The 14,564-nt window shown below is 32.4% G+C and overlaps 1 protein-coding gene, 1 long non-coding RNA gene and 1 pseudogene across 3 annotated transcripts; 1 reads left to right on the top strand and 2 right to left on the bottom strand.

The window, feature by feature from the left end:
• Positions 1-6,045: 6,045 nt before the first annotated feature.
• Positions 6,046-8,047, bottom strand: LOC114943631 (uncharacterized; annotated as a pseudogene). Its single transcript, XR_014924261.1, has 6 exons — positions 7,947-8,047; positions 7,552-7,687; positions 7,233-7,475; positions 6,961-7,132; positions 6,776-6,882; positions 6,046-6,375 (listed from the first exon to the last, which is right to left on the bottom strand). The product of XR_014924261.1 is annotated as an uncharacterized LOC114943631 (transcript).
• Positions 8,048-8,432: 385 nt separating this feature from the next.
• On the top strand, positions 8,433-9,038 carry LOC146723965 (uncharacterized). Its single transcript, XR_014924262.1, has 2 exons — positions 8,433-8,583; positions 8,650-9,038. It is a non-coding gene; the product is annotated as an uncharacterized LOC146723965 (long non-coding RNA).
• A 251-nt stretch (positions 9,039-9,289) lies between these two features.
• LOC114943619 (uncharacterized) lies at positions 9,290-14,144 on the bottom strand. Its single transcript, XM_085480696.1, has 2 exons — positions 13,830-14,144; positions 9,290-13,724 (listed from the first exon to the last, which is right to left on the bottom strand). Exon 2 carries the CDS (start codon positions 12,743-12,745, stop codon positions 10,031-10,033), a length of 2,715 nt encoding a protein of 904 aa, XP_085336822.1. The 5' UTR covers positions 12,746-13,724; positions 13,830-14,144; the 3' UTR covers positions 9,290-10,030.
• Between the last annotated feature and the right edge of the window lie 420 nt (positions 14,145-14,564).

Consider the following 14,564-nt stretch of genomic DNA (forward strand, 5'->3'; position numbering starts at 1 on the left):
GAAATTTATTTACGGAATTATTTTGCATTTATATATTTATAGTATGTGTAGTTGTAAAATGATTAAAATATTTTCAATATCAAATTTTTAAGTTTATCGCCTATATAAAAAATATATTTCTATGATTTTCTATATTCCAATATATTATAAAAAAATTGATATTGATATATTTGAACTCAAGTTTTTTACGTGATTAAATATTCTTGCATTGAGCCATCATACGTTACTCGTAAGTTCTTTCACGTCATAAGTACTTATGTAGCAGAGAGAAAGAAATGAGAGTTATACAATGTAACATCAATAATCTTATATATTATAATCTTATATATTATATATATATATAATATTTCATTTATTTATAAAAAACATTTTATAAATAAGTAAAATATTATACAGACAATGTACAAGATGTTCAGTTTGTGCCATAACAAGCTTCAATCAATAATTATTACTCCAATGAGTATAATTCACAATAATTTTTATATAATATAATAAGTATTTGAATATATAAAAATATTTTTAAAAATTTGTTTTAAAAATTAATTGAAAAAGAATATTTAAAATATTTTTTTATATTTAAAATATTCTTTTCCTCAATTAATCTTAAAAAAAATATTTTTAAATATTTAAAAATATTTAAAAATACTATATATTATATAAAAATAATTGTTGATTATTATATTGGATTATTAATTGAATGAAGCTAGAGCTTTTAATATGGCTTTTAATACTGCTTGACAAGGAGAGAGCATCATTCCATCTTTGTCTCTCTTACATCGCATATGTAGTAGCGTCCATGTAGGTACAAACACTAAAAAATATTAAATTTAATTTTTTTATTGTTTTGAATAATTTTATCATTAATATACTTATTTTCAGAACTATTTCAATTTTTATTTCATACTTATGTTTATATAAATTATAAATTAAAAACATATCAAAAATGTAATATATATTAATAAAATGCAAATACATATAGAAAATTAATTATAAAATGTCATCTTAAAATAGTTTTTATTTTTGTTCTTTATTTACATATGCATACATATACAAAAAAATAAAAATAATATGATAGCCTTTTTGCTGACATTATCTCTCAATAATTGCATCCGTGTGCTCACGTATTAGTGTTTGTACCTACATGGACGCTACTACATATGCGATGTAAGAGAGACAAAGATGGAATGATGCTCTCTCCTTGTCAAGCAGTCAGCATGTTACCACAGAAATTTCCCCTGCTCCTTATGAATCTAGTGAGAATCTTATCGTCCAGATATTTCATAAAATAAGTGACATAACTTCGTGAATTTTTTTTTAATATATTCTTTATATAATAAAGCAGTCCTCTAAAAGGCCGGATTTTACATTTTTGCTCTTAAAAATTTATAATAAATAAAATACGGATTCGCGGCTAACCCAACCTTACCCGTTCCTAGCTGTGCATTCCCCCAAGTTTATTAAAAATTTTTATTTTTATCTTTTTTTCATAAAATAGCTCTTTAGAGGACTACAAATGAGCTTACTGATTAAGAATATCCTAAATTTAATAAGATTCATTCAATATTTTCGCTAATATCTGGAAAATAAGAATCCGTAATTCCCGGCCGGCCGATAGGCGTCTCCACCATGTCGCCTGCCGACCCTTAAATTCTAAGATTATTGGAGAAGGCAAGACGACAGTCGTACATACAGATCTAAAAACTTTGTCACTTTTTAATGGTAGGGGTAAGTTTCAAAATGAAAATGATTTGGGTAGTTTGTATGATAACCGCATGAGTCCCTGCCATCATGGGATGTCTAAAGTCACTAGATATAACGAAGTGATACACTGAGCGAGGCACACTGGGCACACACACGTCTTCTTAGGGTGCAGTCCCATGCATAGCAAATATCGGAAAGACAAAAAGGGAATCGCAAAATGAGAATGGAGCATGCGCTGCTACACAGCGTGTCGTCTGCTCATTCTGTTTCGTTTTTTTAATTCCCGGCGTCCCATGCACGCTAAAAAACAGAAAAAGTGAAGACAAATCGAAATTTGTTAAAATCGGAAACGCTATTTTAAGGTAAAAAATAAAATGTATAATTTATATAAATAAAATAATTATTATTAAATATTTGTGTAACTAATAACTACACTCAAAGTATACTAATTTTTGTATTTTTTAAAATTTTTGGTTGAAGAAAGGTTAGGATATTATTTCCTGTTGAAAAATCTGCTCCATGGGATGCTAGAAATTGAAAAATAGAAACAGAAAAGACACGCAAAATTTTTAAAAAAATTTAAGTTTATTAAAAATTTTTATTAATTCTATATTCTGCAATAATGTGTCAATAATTGTTTGGGTACGTAAATATGAAATCTGCAATTTATTTGATATTAATAATGCAAAAATGCAGACAGTTGCAACGAATGCCACAAACATCTTGGCAATCCAAAAAGAATTATGAGCAAATTAACAAGATGTACTGTCTTTATCTTTTACTAAAAAGAAGAGAAGAACATTCATAAATGATTTTAACAATTTAAACTTGCTCGCTGTACTTTTATTTTATATGCGCAGCATCGAGGGCCCATACGGCACAGGACCTTGCAGCAATATTGCAGCAATATTTCAGCAACATTGCTGAAATATGAATATAGAACATTGCTGTAATAGTGTGGTAATAATGTTGCAGCAATATTGAAAATATACTGTTATAATTTTATAAATAGTAAAAATAATATGTATTTTTTGTTCTTACATGATTAAGATACTTTAATGCAATTTAAGTAAATTTTTTGTTTTTATTAGGTTTATAAAAAATTATTATATCATATGTTGTGCACGTGTACATATATATGTATATTATATACGCAGATTATTATATATGAATATATACCGTGTTATATATTAACATATTTTGTATATAAAATTTTTATATAATTTGGTTTTTTTATTGCAATATATAGTAAGAATAAATTTAAATGTTGCGTATATTTTATTTTATGTAACTCATATATATACATAAATATTAATTTCTGAAATATTCTCTTTTATACTGCATGTAATATATATTTACAAACACGCACATTCTAACAATCTATGAGATATATATATCTCAGATTTAATTAGAATGTAAAAATACCACTTATAGGTCTGTTCGCATTGACTGAACTCGCTGCATTAGTTCAGAAGTTGTCTTTTTTGCTCGACATTGTTGGAAGGAAAAAGATAACTTCTGAACTAGTGCAGCAAGTTCAGTCAACGCGATCTTACGTCAATACAAAGCATTATAATACATATATATACATATATTATATTGCAATATTGTTGCACTATTGCATTGTAATATTGCTGCAGTATTGTATTGTAATATTGCTGCAGTATTGTATTGTAATATTGCTACAAGCGGACATTTTACCGTTGCTGCAATATTGCTGCAATGTTGTAATTTTGCAAATAAATATTGCTGCAATGTTGCTGCAATATTTCTGTGCCGTATGGGGGTTATGTTACAATCTTATGTTGATCACATAGATACAAGATTTACATACTGCACACTACGCATGCGCGTCTATTCCGTTTTTGTAATTCTCTTTTTGCCGTTTCCGATTTTTCGCTGTGCATGGGACTGCATCTTTAGGTCTGTTCTTTTCAGCTAAACTGGTTCTGAGATTGTCCTTCTTGCTCAACATTAAAGGGAAAAAGATAACCTCTGAACTAGTGTAGCCAGTTCAGTTGAAAAGAACAAACCTCTTGTCAACAAGGCGAAACCGGAACTCCCTAGGACAACATATAGGGTCGAGCACTTTTGTTAAATATAGACTATTTTCACCGAGAGTTTAAATCAGGTCAGAGTCCAGGGCGTCTATTGTATAACTTTTTCTAAAGTGAAAATGTGAAAAGTGAAAAATTTCTTCCAATCACACATCGATTTTCTTTTAAAATCAATGCGTGATTGGCGAAAATTTTTCACTTTTCACGTTTCCACTTTAAGAAAAAATTACACAATTGACTTTCAGGTCAAAGTCGGGTTATAGTGAACTCTTACGGTGGAAACATCAATTACCCTACCCTAAAATTTTATAGGGTAGGGTTATTGGTGTTTCCACCGTAAAGGTGCCTACTGATGGACGCGGCAAGTTGCCGCGCGCGGCAGTTCAGAAAGAACTAGATCTAGGGGCTTCTGAAACTGATGCCGCTTGCCGCTCTGTCGCGCGAATTCGGCGTCATCGCGTTTGTCGCGAAACAATATAACCTCAATTCCTCAGTATCTCAGTTATCAGTTTAAATAATCAATATATCATGTCTGCGAAAATGAAAATTTATGAGTGGTCAATGCAGTGCAGTCAGGAACAGAATGTAGAAGCAGACCGACGTGACAAGTTGCTCGGATCATTAGCTATGTTATTAGCTGCAAAAAACAGACGGATCAACAAAAAGAAGCGTTTCTGGGTTGCTCCAATTTTTAAAAAACGCTGTGAGCATGGTTTTTACCATGCCTTGCTGCCAACACTTAAATTGGAAGATCTGCGGTTCCATAATTATTTTCGGATGTCAACCACGCAATACGAAGAGTTGTTAGCCATTGTAGGCCCGCATCTAGAGAAACAATACGTCGTGCGAGAGCCGATAAGTGCAGCAGAACGATTGACGTTGACATTACGGTAAACATCTTTTGTTTTTATTTTAGTTATATGAATGTAAATGTTGCATTACATCAATTTGCATTACGTTTCAGATTTCTGGCAGCTGGTGATTCCATGTCTTCAATGACATATCAATATTTAGTAGGCTTGACGACTGTAAGCAATATTATTGCTACAACATGCAAGATTATTTGGGAACATTTGTGTCCTTTGGTTCTTCCACCTCAGTTATTCGAAGATGACTGGCGGAGCATCGCAGAAGATTTTGAAGATATATGGGACTTTCCACATTGCATTGGAGCAATCGATGGAAAGCATGTAACCATTCAAGTAAGTAATACTTGTATTATAATTCTTTTCAGGCATTATTCAAATATTAAAAACTATCGGGAAATAAATAGAAAAAACAATACGAGCAGACTCCAATTTTCTTGCAGTATGTGAAAAATATATAATAATCTTTGTGTAATTTCAGTATCCGGATAATGCTGGCTCCAATTTCTACAACTATAAAAACAGTCATAGCATTGTGCTATTAGCTATTTGTGATGCCAATTATATTTTCCGGTTCGTCGATATTGGTGCGTATGGCAGGCGAAGTGATGGAGGCATTTTTCGTGAAAGCCGATTCGGTCAACAACTTAATGCAGGTCAAATGAATATCCCAAAATCGGACAGTTTTTACAAAGGAGGCCCGTCTTTGCCTTACTGCATTGTCGGGGATGAAGCCTTTCCATTGAAATCATATTTGCTAAGGCCATACTCTGGCAAAAATAACTTGTCCGCCGAACAGCACATCTTCAATTATAGACTCAGTAGAGCCAGACGAGTGATAGAGAATTGTTTCGGAATACTTGCTAGCCAATGGCGAGTTTATCGAAAACCGATCATTAGTAGTGTGGAAACTGCTATGAAGATCGTACAAGGTACAATCTGCATTCATAACTGGCTCCGCAAGAGTGATATCGAGAAGAACAATTATATTCCACCAGGTATGTTGGATAAAGAAACGGCTGTGGGTGATCACATACGAGGTTCGTGGAGGACGATTATGGAAGATGGTTGTGCACTTGTGGACATCTCCAAATGTAGTACAAATACAAGTACTCGGGGTGCCATGCTCATTAGAGATGAATTTTGTAAATATTTTAATAATGAAGGCTCAGTGGCATGGCAAAATGATAAATGATACATTAGCATATTATTTCGTTTTATTTATAATATTATACTAGACATCACAGATATAATCATTATTTGTATACTACACATGCAAAGGAAATAAATCACACCTTTTAATCATGCAAACTAATTCTTTAAAACTTCTTTTTCCTACTTTCCTAGATAATCATAACTTTAATGTTTCTTGGTATCCCGGTCCAGTTGAGTAATAACTATTTGAATAAATACGCTTCGGCTTTATTGCACTAACAAAATCAGTCTCGTTTTATTACTATACGTATACATATATTATTCATATTATTATATTTTACGTTATATTATTGTTGTTGCCGAATTGTCGTTACGCAATAATTCAGCACGTAAGAGCTCGTGAATTTTCAACATTATTGCGCGTCTGCGGACTGATGACAACTCTCGTAGCTGGCAGGCAATCATCGAAGTAAAATTGTCAACTTCGTCAAGAACAGGAGGAGTTGGCAAAGGTGGTCGTGGAGTCTGCAAGGCCTCTGCTATCTGCTTCATCAAGTCTTCTTCGCGCTCAGTACTTTTTCGTTTTCTTTTCATTCCTGAAAATGAAAGAATGACTTTTACATAATAATACATTTTGTATTATTGGACAAAATTGATGTAGCTAGCTGTAATAGTACTAACAAGTGAGATATTCAATTTGTACAATTTTCCTACAATATATATATATGTGTGTCGGTTGATAATTAATGTGGAATTTTGAATATAATGCGGGGTCTACGATGCAGTCGTTACAATGTTACGACGCTGTGACGGATCAATCAAAGAAGAGAATATATGATTTTTTTTCTCTGATTGGTCCGTTGCAGCGTCGTATTGTCATAACGACTACATTGTAGACCCTGCAAAAGTTTTATTTTATTATTGCATATTCTTCTTATTATTCTCTTTCTGTTTTTAAATTTATTTACTTGCCCGTACAGCTTATGAACGAAATACTTTTTGATGCATCAATCGCACCGTTGACTTCTACGACGTCCACACTTTGGATTTCCGTGTCATCATTGCTAGTGTCTTCCTCACGACTCATCATATTTGAAACTGTCCTAAAATACAATAAAATGAAATAATATCAATATTAACTGTTTTTAGTATTGCAGTGAATGCTTTTGTGAAATATTAACTCTTTTTCCAAAGAAGTGTCACGTAAGAAAGACAATAATTCGTAATGTTGCCACTTTCTGCGAGATGGTTTACTTCCTGATCCACTTGGCAACTTTTCAAGAGAGATTATTTTCATGTAACGATCCCTTAAGTTCTTCCATTTTTTTTTTACCTCATCGACAGAACATTCGCCTGTAATAATAAAATCGTACTGTTATATCACTTTAATTCTATTGAGTTTTCTTTAACTACTCTCTCTCTCTCTCTCTCTCTCTCTCTCTCACATACACACACAAATATATATACGTATCATTCGTCGCATTAGCCACTTGCTTCCAAAGTTGTTGTACAGTTTGCCTGTCACGTTTTGTTATACTCAGTTTTTGATTTCATAACAGTTCTCGTGCCGACACTTCTGTAATGATAAGTTCTTCCAGGTTTTCCACTGGGCACGGCTCTTGTGTCGGAAGAGGCGATTCTATTACAATCTGCTCTGCTCCATTAATCGCACTTCGGCGCACAATGCTTCCATCTTCTACAAGATATTTAAATTGTTACATTCGCTCAAATAGTATTATATCGGTCACTTTCACCTTTTATATTTTACTTACCACATTTGGGATATAAATACAAGCTATTCACATCAAAAACAATCTCTGAATAATTTGCAAAACATTCATGGGACCATGTTTCTTCATCCTCAAGGTCCCCAAGAATTATTTCGCATAATTCGCATGTGTATACTTTCTGCCATAAAAAAAAATCAATTATATCACCCGATGTGTCATTCTAAAGTTCGGTTCCAAGTCATAAATGTTTATAAGAATTGAAATAGATTCGTACGCACATGTTACAATACGTTTTTCTCTTCCGAAACGACCAAAACATACACTTAACCTCCAATCTTGAATTATGCACAATCATATATATTACCTTCGCGATTGCTTTCTTAATATTTTTTTATATTAAACTTATATTATATTTGGATATAATAACATACACTAACCTTTGGAATCTCCACATTTACTCCTGCCATCGTTTCAATTTTATTTTGAAATGTGCACAAATAACCACTCCCGCGTTGCCGCAAGTGAAGTTGGATTATTCCAACTTCACTTGCGGTAACGCAGGAGTGATTCAGAAGCCCCTAGATCTAGTTCTTTCTGAACTGCCGCGCGCGGCAACTTGCCGCGTCCATCAGACTGCTCATTATAACCCGACTCTGACCTGGGTACTTATTACGGTTCTTTGGTTGAGTTTGCTCACGAGGTGAAAATCACAAAAGTGAGAGATTCACTAGGTTGTCTACGCTTCTATTGGTTAAAATCTAGTGAATCTCTCACTTTTGTGATTTTCATCTCGTGAGCAAACTCACCCAAATAACCGTAATAGGTACCCTGGGGGTCGATTGTGTATCTCAAAACCTAGTGAAAATGACAAAAGTGAGCATTTACTTGATTGGCTAATTTTCATTATAATGGAAACGCGAAATATTTCACGTGAGATTATTCGACAAGAATTATTGTGTCGAATAATGTCAAAATGTGTCGTATATCCTACTGCATTATATGTTATGTAGAGTAGAGCGCGATTAAAATACGTATTAAAAGAGAGGACATTACATTATACACCAGAATTTGCTGGTATGTAAATAATTATAGTGCATAATTGAGATAAGAAAAGGTATTTTTTAAATCTATTCTTTACAGCTCTAATTGTAAATGCATGTTGTGTTTTACATAACATTGCTTATAAATGGAGAATTCCATTAACCCATACAGCACAGATTATTGCAATTATATTGCAGCAACGTTGCAATGTTGCAAGTTGCAATGCAACATTATAAAGACATTGCAGAGATATAGGTGCACAAAATTTCAGCACACTTGTAGCAACATGACATTAATATTTCGGAAATATTGCATGTAATCCAAATTCTATAATTTATATATTGTAATATATATAAATTAATTACAACGTATTTTCATTAATGATTTATTTACATTTATATACCTGTATATGCAACATTAGTTTATGGTTGCAATAACAATGCATTATTGCAAATTCATAACATTGCAATATTGTTGTAATATTTTGTTGCAATCTTCCAAAAAGCGGACATTTTAACATTGCTGCAATTCAACAGCAATGATGTAGCAACATTTTGCAGTGAATTTGCAATATTGCAATATTGCGGTGAAAGATTGTTGTAATGTTTTTGCAATCTATCGGTGCTGTATGGGAAATGAAGTATATTTGGAGGAAGAAGGAGAAGTGCCGATACCATTTAATGATATAAATATAATGCAAGCAGAAGAAGTACGAATTAAGAAATATTGTGTGATGGTATTTTGAATAGGATATATATATATATTTATATATAAATTTATATATATATTTATCACATAAATTGTATCACATAAAATTAGTACATTTCATAATCTTATAATAAATTAATAATTAAGATTATCACAGTACATTTCTTAACTTTATAATAAAAGATTTTTAAACACTACTTTTTTATTAATGTATTGTTTTATATCGATCAATTCTCATAACACGCCGCGTCAATTTTATTCAAGCATGTTCAAAAATGTATCCGGCCCCGACCGAAATCCGAATGTTTATTCATAAAATTTAACATAATTTCTTTTTGTTTCTCTGTAACATTTATTTTTATTCACACCGTTTTTTTTTTTTTTTTTTGGTTTTCGTATCTCACTCGGGACACGCGTCGTCAACCTGACCGGATCGGTTTTTGAGGTTATATAACGCAAGGCTTTTTTTTTTTTTTTTTTTTTAAGTCAGGAAATTTGCCTAAACCAAACTTCGCCGTCCTGACCCCTGAGGGAGGGCCAGGAGGCTTCGTGGTGGATTCCCGCCCGTAGTATCCCGAGGGACTATCGGGCGGGGGACCGACCTAAAACCTGACTGAAGCCCCTGGTCATATGGGTATTGTCCACCGCGGAACCGCGTAAGCATTACTTCACGGTGGACACCCGATATAACGCAAGGCTAGGGTAGAGGGCGCCTTTTTTTTTTTTTTTTTTTTTTTTTTAAATTACTCGCATCTGCGAGCCCAGTAAGTTTTTAAATAATTCTGTTCAATTTCTTGATAAAATTGAATATAACACCAAATTTCTTCCAATCTTTTTTCTTCAGGATGTCTGTAACGCTTTCCACTCCGTCGATATTCCTGCTACTTAAGATGTCTCCCATTCTCATTCTCTCTTCGTCGTATCGATGACATCGCCAAATCACGTGATCGATATCCTCATATTCGTAGCCACAATCACATCTTGTGTCATTTATATAGTTTTTCCTTGCTAACGATGCATTTAAATTATAATGATTCGCTCTTAATCTATTTACAAAGGTTACAAAATATCTTTCCTCGTTAAAATGTTCAAACCACGGTATTTTACTGTTCCTATCATAAAAGTTAGAAAAATAGTACTTTCCTTTCAATCTAGAATCTCTAATAACATATTCTTGTGTTCTTATCCACGCTTCATTTTTATATATATTTCTTAAATCTCTAATAGGAATATCAAATTCAACATTTGCCGGTTCCTGGGTGCCTGCTTTTGCTAGGAAATCTGCAATTTCATTTCCCGAGATTCCATAGTGAGATGGAATCCATACAAACAATATATTCTTAAAATAAAGATCTTTAAATCGACTATATAGCCTTCTTATTTCAAGAACATACTTATTTTTATATACATTAATATTATTTTGAGAGATAGCTTGAAGAACGGACTTCGAGTCAGAAAATATAACTACATTATTGAAGGAATTCCTTCTACTTTCTGCAATCTTTAGAGCTGTAGAAATTGCTATTGCCTCTACCGTAAATATTGTGCATTCCTTAGGTAAACTAATATAATAACCTTCGTCTTGCTCCTCAATGGCTATACCAGCACCTGTTGATTGAGCCGTTATGTCTTTAGAACCGTCAGTATACATAATAAAAGTTTTATTATCTAACTTATATCTCTGTTTAATTTCGTTAATCATTTTAATATCTAAAGTCCTATATCCTTTTATTTTACTAATATCACAGTCACTTTTTTTTCCTTTTTTTTTAATGATCTTGCCGATTTCAAAATCTATATTTATCGCATTAGTCAGGGAGCTATATTCCATGTTCCATATTTCAAAAGTGTGTTCTTGGGCACCTAGTCTGTTGCTAAAACGACGCGTATACTCCCATGCTTCACTAATAGTACTCTTATTAAAACTTGGATTTCTATATCTTGCAAACATCTCTTTGTTTAGAAGGTTATTAAGACTATTTCTAAGTGTATTTTCTCCATATTTAAATATTTTGCTACAAAAATTTTTAGCTAACATCAAAGCTCTATCTTTTAATAAAATAACCTTGGATTCTGCAATCAACACATTATTTGGCGTGCTATTTCTATATCCTAAAGCTGTACGAATTCCCAGGAATTGGCCCCTTTCTAATTTAAGTTGAACAGATTTTGAAGTTGGACTATACACAAACAAACCGTAATCCATAACTGATCTTACTATACTTTTATATAGAATCAAAGCAGTATTCACTTCTACGCCTCTAGTTATATTACTAAGGTATTTCATAATATTATTAGCTCTACTAACTTTGCCTCTAATATCACTAACTTGTTTATCCAAATCCAGCTTATTATCTAACCAAATTCCTAGAAATCTAGCTCCCTGATTATTAAAAATTCTTGTTTTCTTAACATTAATAGAGAGCCTTTTATCACAGAATCCCTTTTTAGAAAATTCCACCAGATTTGTTTTATGTGGTGCCAAGTCTAGTTTTAGAATTTCTAGATTCTTCGCTATTCTATTAACTGCTACCTCCAAGTTTATTTTATTTTCAAATCTGTTGGAACTTTGTACATATACCGCGATATCATCCGCAAATTGTACTATTTGGACTGAATTTTCCAATCTGGAAGTCAATTTATTCGTGTATAACGCATATAGAATAGGGCTAAGAACTGCTCCCTGTGGCAAGCCTTTGTTAACTTTTCTAATTTCTACTCTTTGGTTATTAATCACAAAAGATGTATCACGAGGTTCTAACCATCTACTAATAAAATTGTAAATACCCGTTGGACACTTTTCCCTTCTTAATTTCTCTATTAATATATCAAAGTCTACATTATCGTACGCCGCTGAGATGTCCAAGAAAGCCGCTAAGGTGTAATTGTCGGCCAGATTCGTTCCACGAACATCCGATACTAGCTTTACTAAATTTTCCATACATGATCTCCCCCTACGGAATCCATTTTGCATTGATGATAGCTTTTTTTCTTTTTCTAGCCACCAAATAAGTCTTTCGTTTATCAGTCTTTCCATTAATTTTCCTACACATGAAGAAAGTGCAACAGGTCTGACTTTTTCTTTTCCTATTTTATCAATAAACAAAATCTGATAGTTTCTCCAATCCGACGGAAACCAATCCCTCATCCAAATTTCATTGAACAACCTTAGAAGTAATTGTTTGCCAATTTTCGGTAGGTTTTTTAGCATTATATAATCTATTCCGTCTAACCCTGGAGCTGAGTTTCTTTTAATCATCCATAGGGCACGGGAGAGCTCTTCCATAGAAAACATCCTATTCAACTCCTCTCTATCTGTCGTATTTGTTATCCGTCTTGTTGTTTTTTCCTCTGCAACCCATGGAGGAGCAAGTTCTTCAATCGTATTCCATATTTCTTGTTCTCTATCTTTATGTTGCCAAACGTTCCAGTTAATCTTATTTCTTACATTCTTATATATACGCATTGAATTCCAAACGTACTTCATACTAGTATGTTTATTAATACTATTACAAAATTTAATAAAATCTTCTTTTTTCTTTCTATTGATGACTTTTCTAGCTAGTGCGCGACTTTTTTTGAATTCAATAAAATCCTCCACTTTTCCTGTCCGTTTCCATATCTTTAGTTTTTTTTTCTATTCTCTATTATCTCTGAGCATTCATTATCCCACCATTTAACAGGTTGTCTGAGCTTACACGCATCAATTCTATTATTTACATTAGAGTTATTATCTATACATTTGTCAGTTTTTTTACCTGTTGCTAACATGGCTGCTTTTTTGATAATATCTATAAATATTTTATATTTCTCCTCCAAATTACCACAATCAATCGATCTGTCCTGGATTTTTTGTAAATCCTCCTCTACCTTGTTCTTAAAAGACCTCCAATCTGTGTTTTTGTTTGTAATTCTATTTGTTCTTTTTTTATATTGTGAAATAATACTATTAACACTAATCTCTATTGGATAATGATCAGATCCCCATGTATCTTTTATTTGTACATATTCTAGCTTTCCTATTAGGTCTCTATTAGCAAATGCCAAATCAATATTAGAAGCAGACTGATTGTAGTAATTTAGCCGAGATTTAGTATCATTATTTATACTAACGTAGCCTTTGTTAAACATTGTTAAGTATAAATTTTCTCCGTTTTTGTCTATTCTATCACAATTCCAAATAGTATGGTGGGAGTTGAAATCGCCCAAAATAATTGAATTGTCATCGACTCCTTTAAATTTTAATATATCCTGCCATGAAGTAATTGTTTCTGAACCATATGGTTTTCTATAGACCGCTATTAAATTGAAGTTGTTATTTGTATTTTTAATTTTAATACCGATAGCTTCTATGTTTGGGGAGGAGATGTTCCATTCTTCAATAACTTCGAAATCAATGTTATTTTTAACTAAAATTGCAACTCCACCACTATTAGTTGCATTGTTAGATTTATATGTCTTAAATCCTGAAAAATATAAAATATTATTTCTGTTCAATTTAGTTTCAGAAATAACTACAATATCGTACGGAATAATATTGTTTTTTAATTCTGATTTCTTGTTTTTTATACCTCCTGCATTCCATAAAAGTATGGTAGACATTGGTTAGTCTTAATAGCTCTTATCTTCTTTTTTATTTCTATCTTCCCAATAGTTTCTTTTCATATTCTGTCTTACCATCTTAGCTTTGGTTAATTCTTCTTGATATTTCTCCATTTTCCTCTTTCTTACATATATTTCTCTGTTATTTTCTTCTTGTCGAATATCCTCTTCTTCATTATAAATTGGAAATCGGTTTTCAGATGCAAGAGAGACAAAGACAGAATGATACTCTCTCCTTGTCAAGCTGTCAGTATGTTACCACAAAAATTTCCCCATAAGTATAGATCTAGTGAGATTTGTTCATCCTAAATATTACATAAAAAGAAGTTACGTAGCTTCGTGAAATATTTTTTAATATATTCTTTATATAATAAAGCAAAAAGACAAAGAGTCGAATTTTGCATTATTGCTCTTAAAAATTTATAATAAATTAAATACGATCTCGTGGCTAACCCAACCTTACCCGCTGCTAGCTGCGCATCTCCCCAAGTTATATTATGAATTTTATATTCATCTTTTTTCCAAAAAATCAATCTTTGTCTCCCTGCAGACAATCCTACTGATTAAGAATATCGTTAATTTAATAAGATTCATTAAGTATTTTGGCTAATATCTGAGATAAACGAATCCGTAATTCCCGGCAGGCCAATAGACGTCTTTACCATGTCGCCTGTCGACCCTTAAGGTGCAATTTCACGGACGCT

Source organism: Nylanderia fulva, unplaced genomic scaffold, assembly GCF_048542155.1.
Source record: "Nylanderia fulva isolate GAGA-0341 unplaced genomic scaffold, ASM4854215v1 Scaffold158, whole genome shotgun sequence".
Lineage (NCBI taxonomy): Eukaryota > Metazoa > Arthropoda > Insecta > Hymenoptera > Formicidae > Nylanderia > Nylanderia fulva.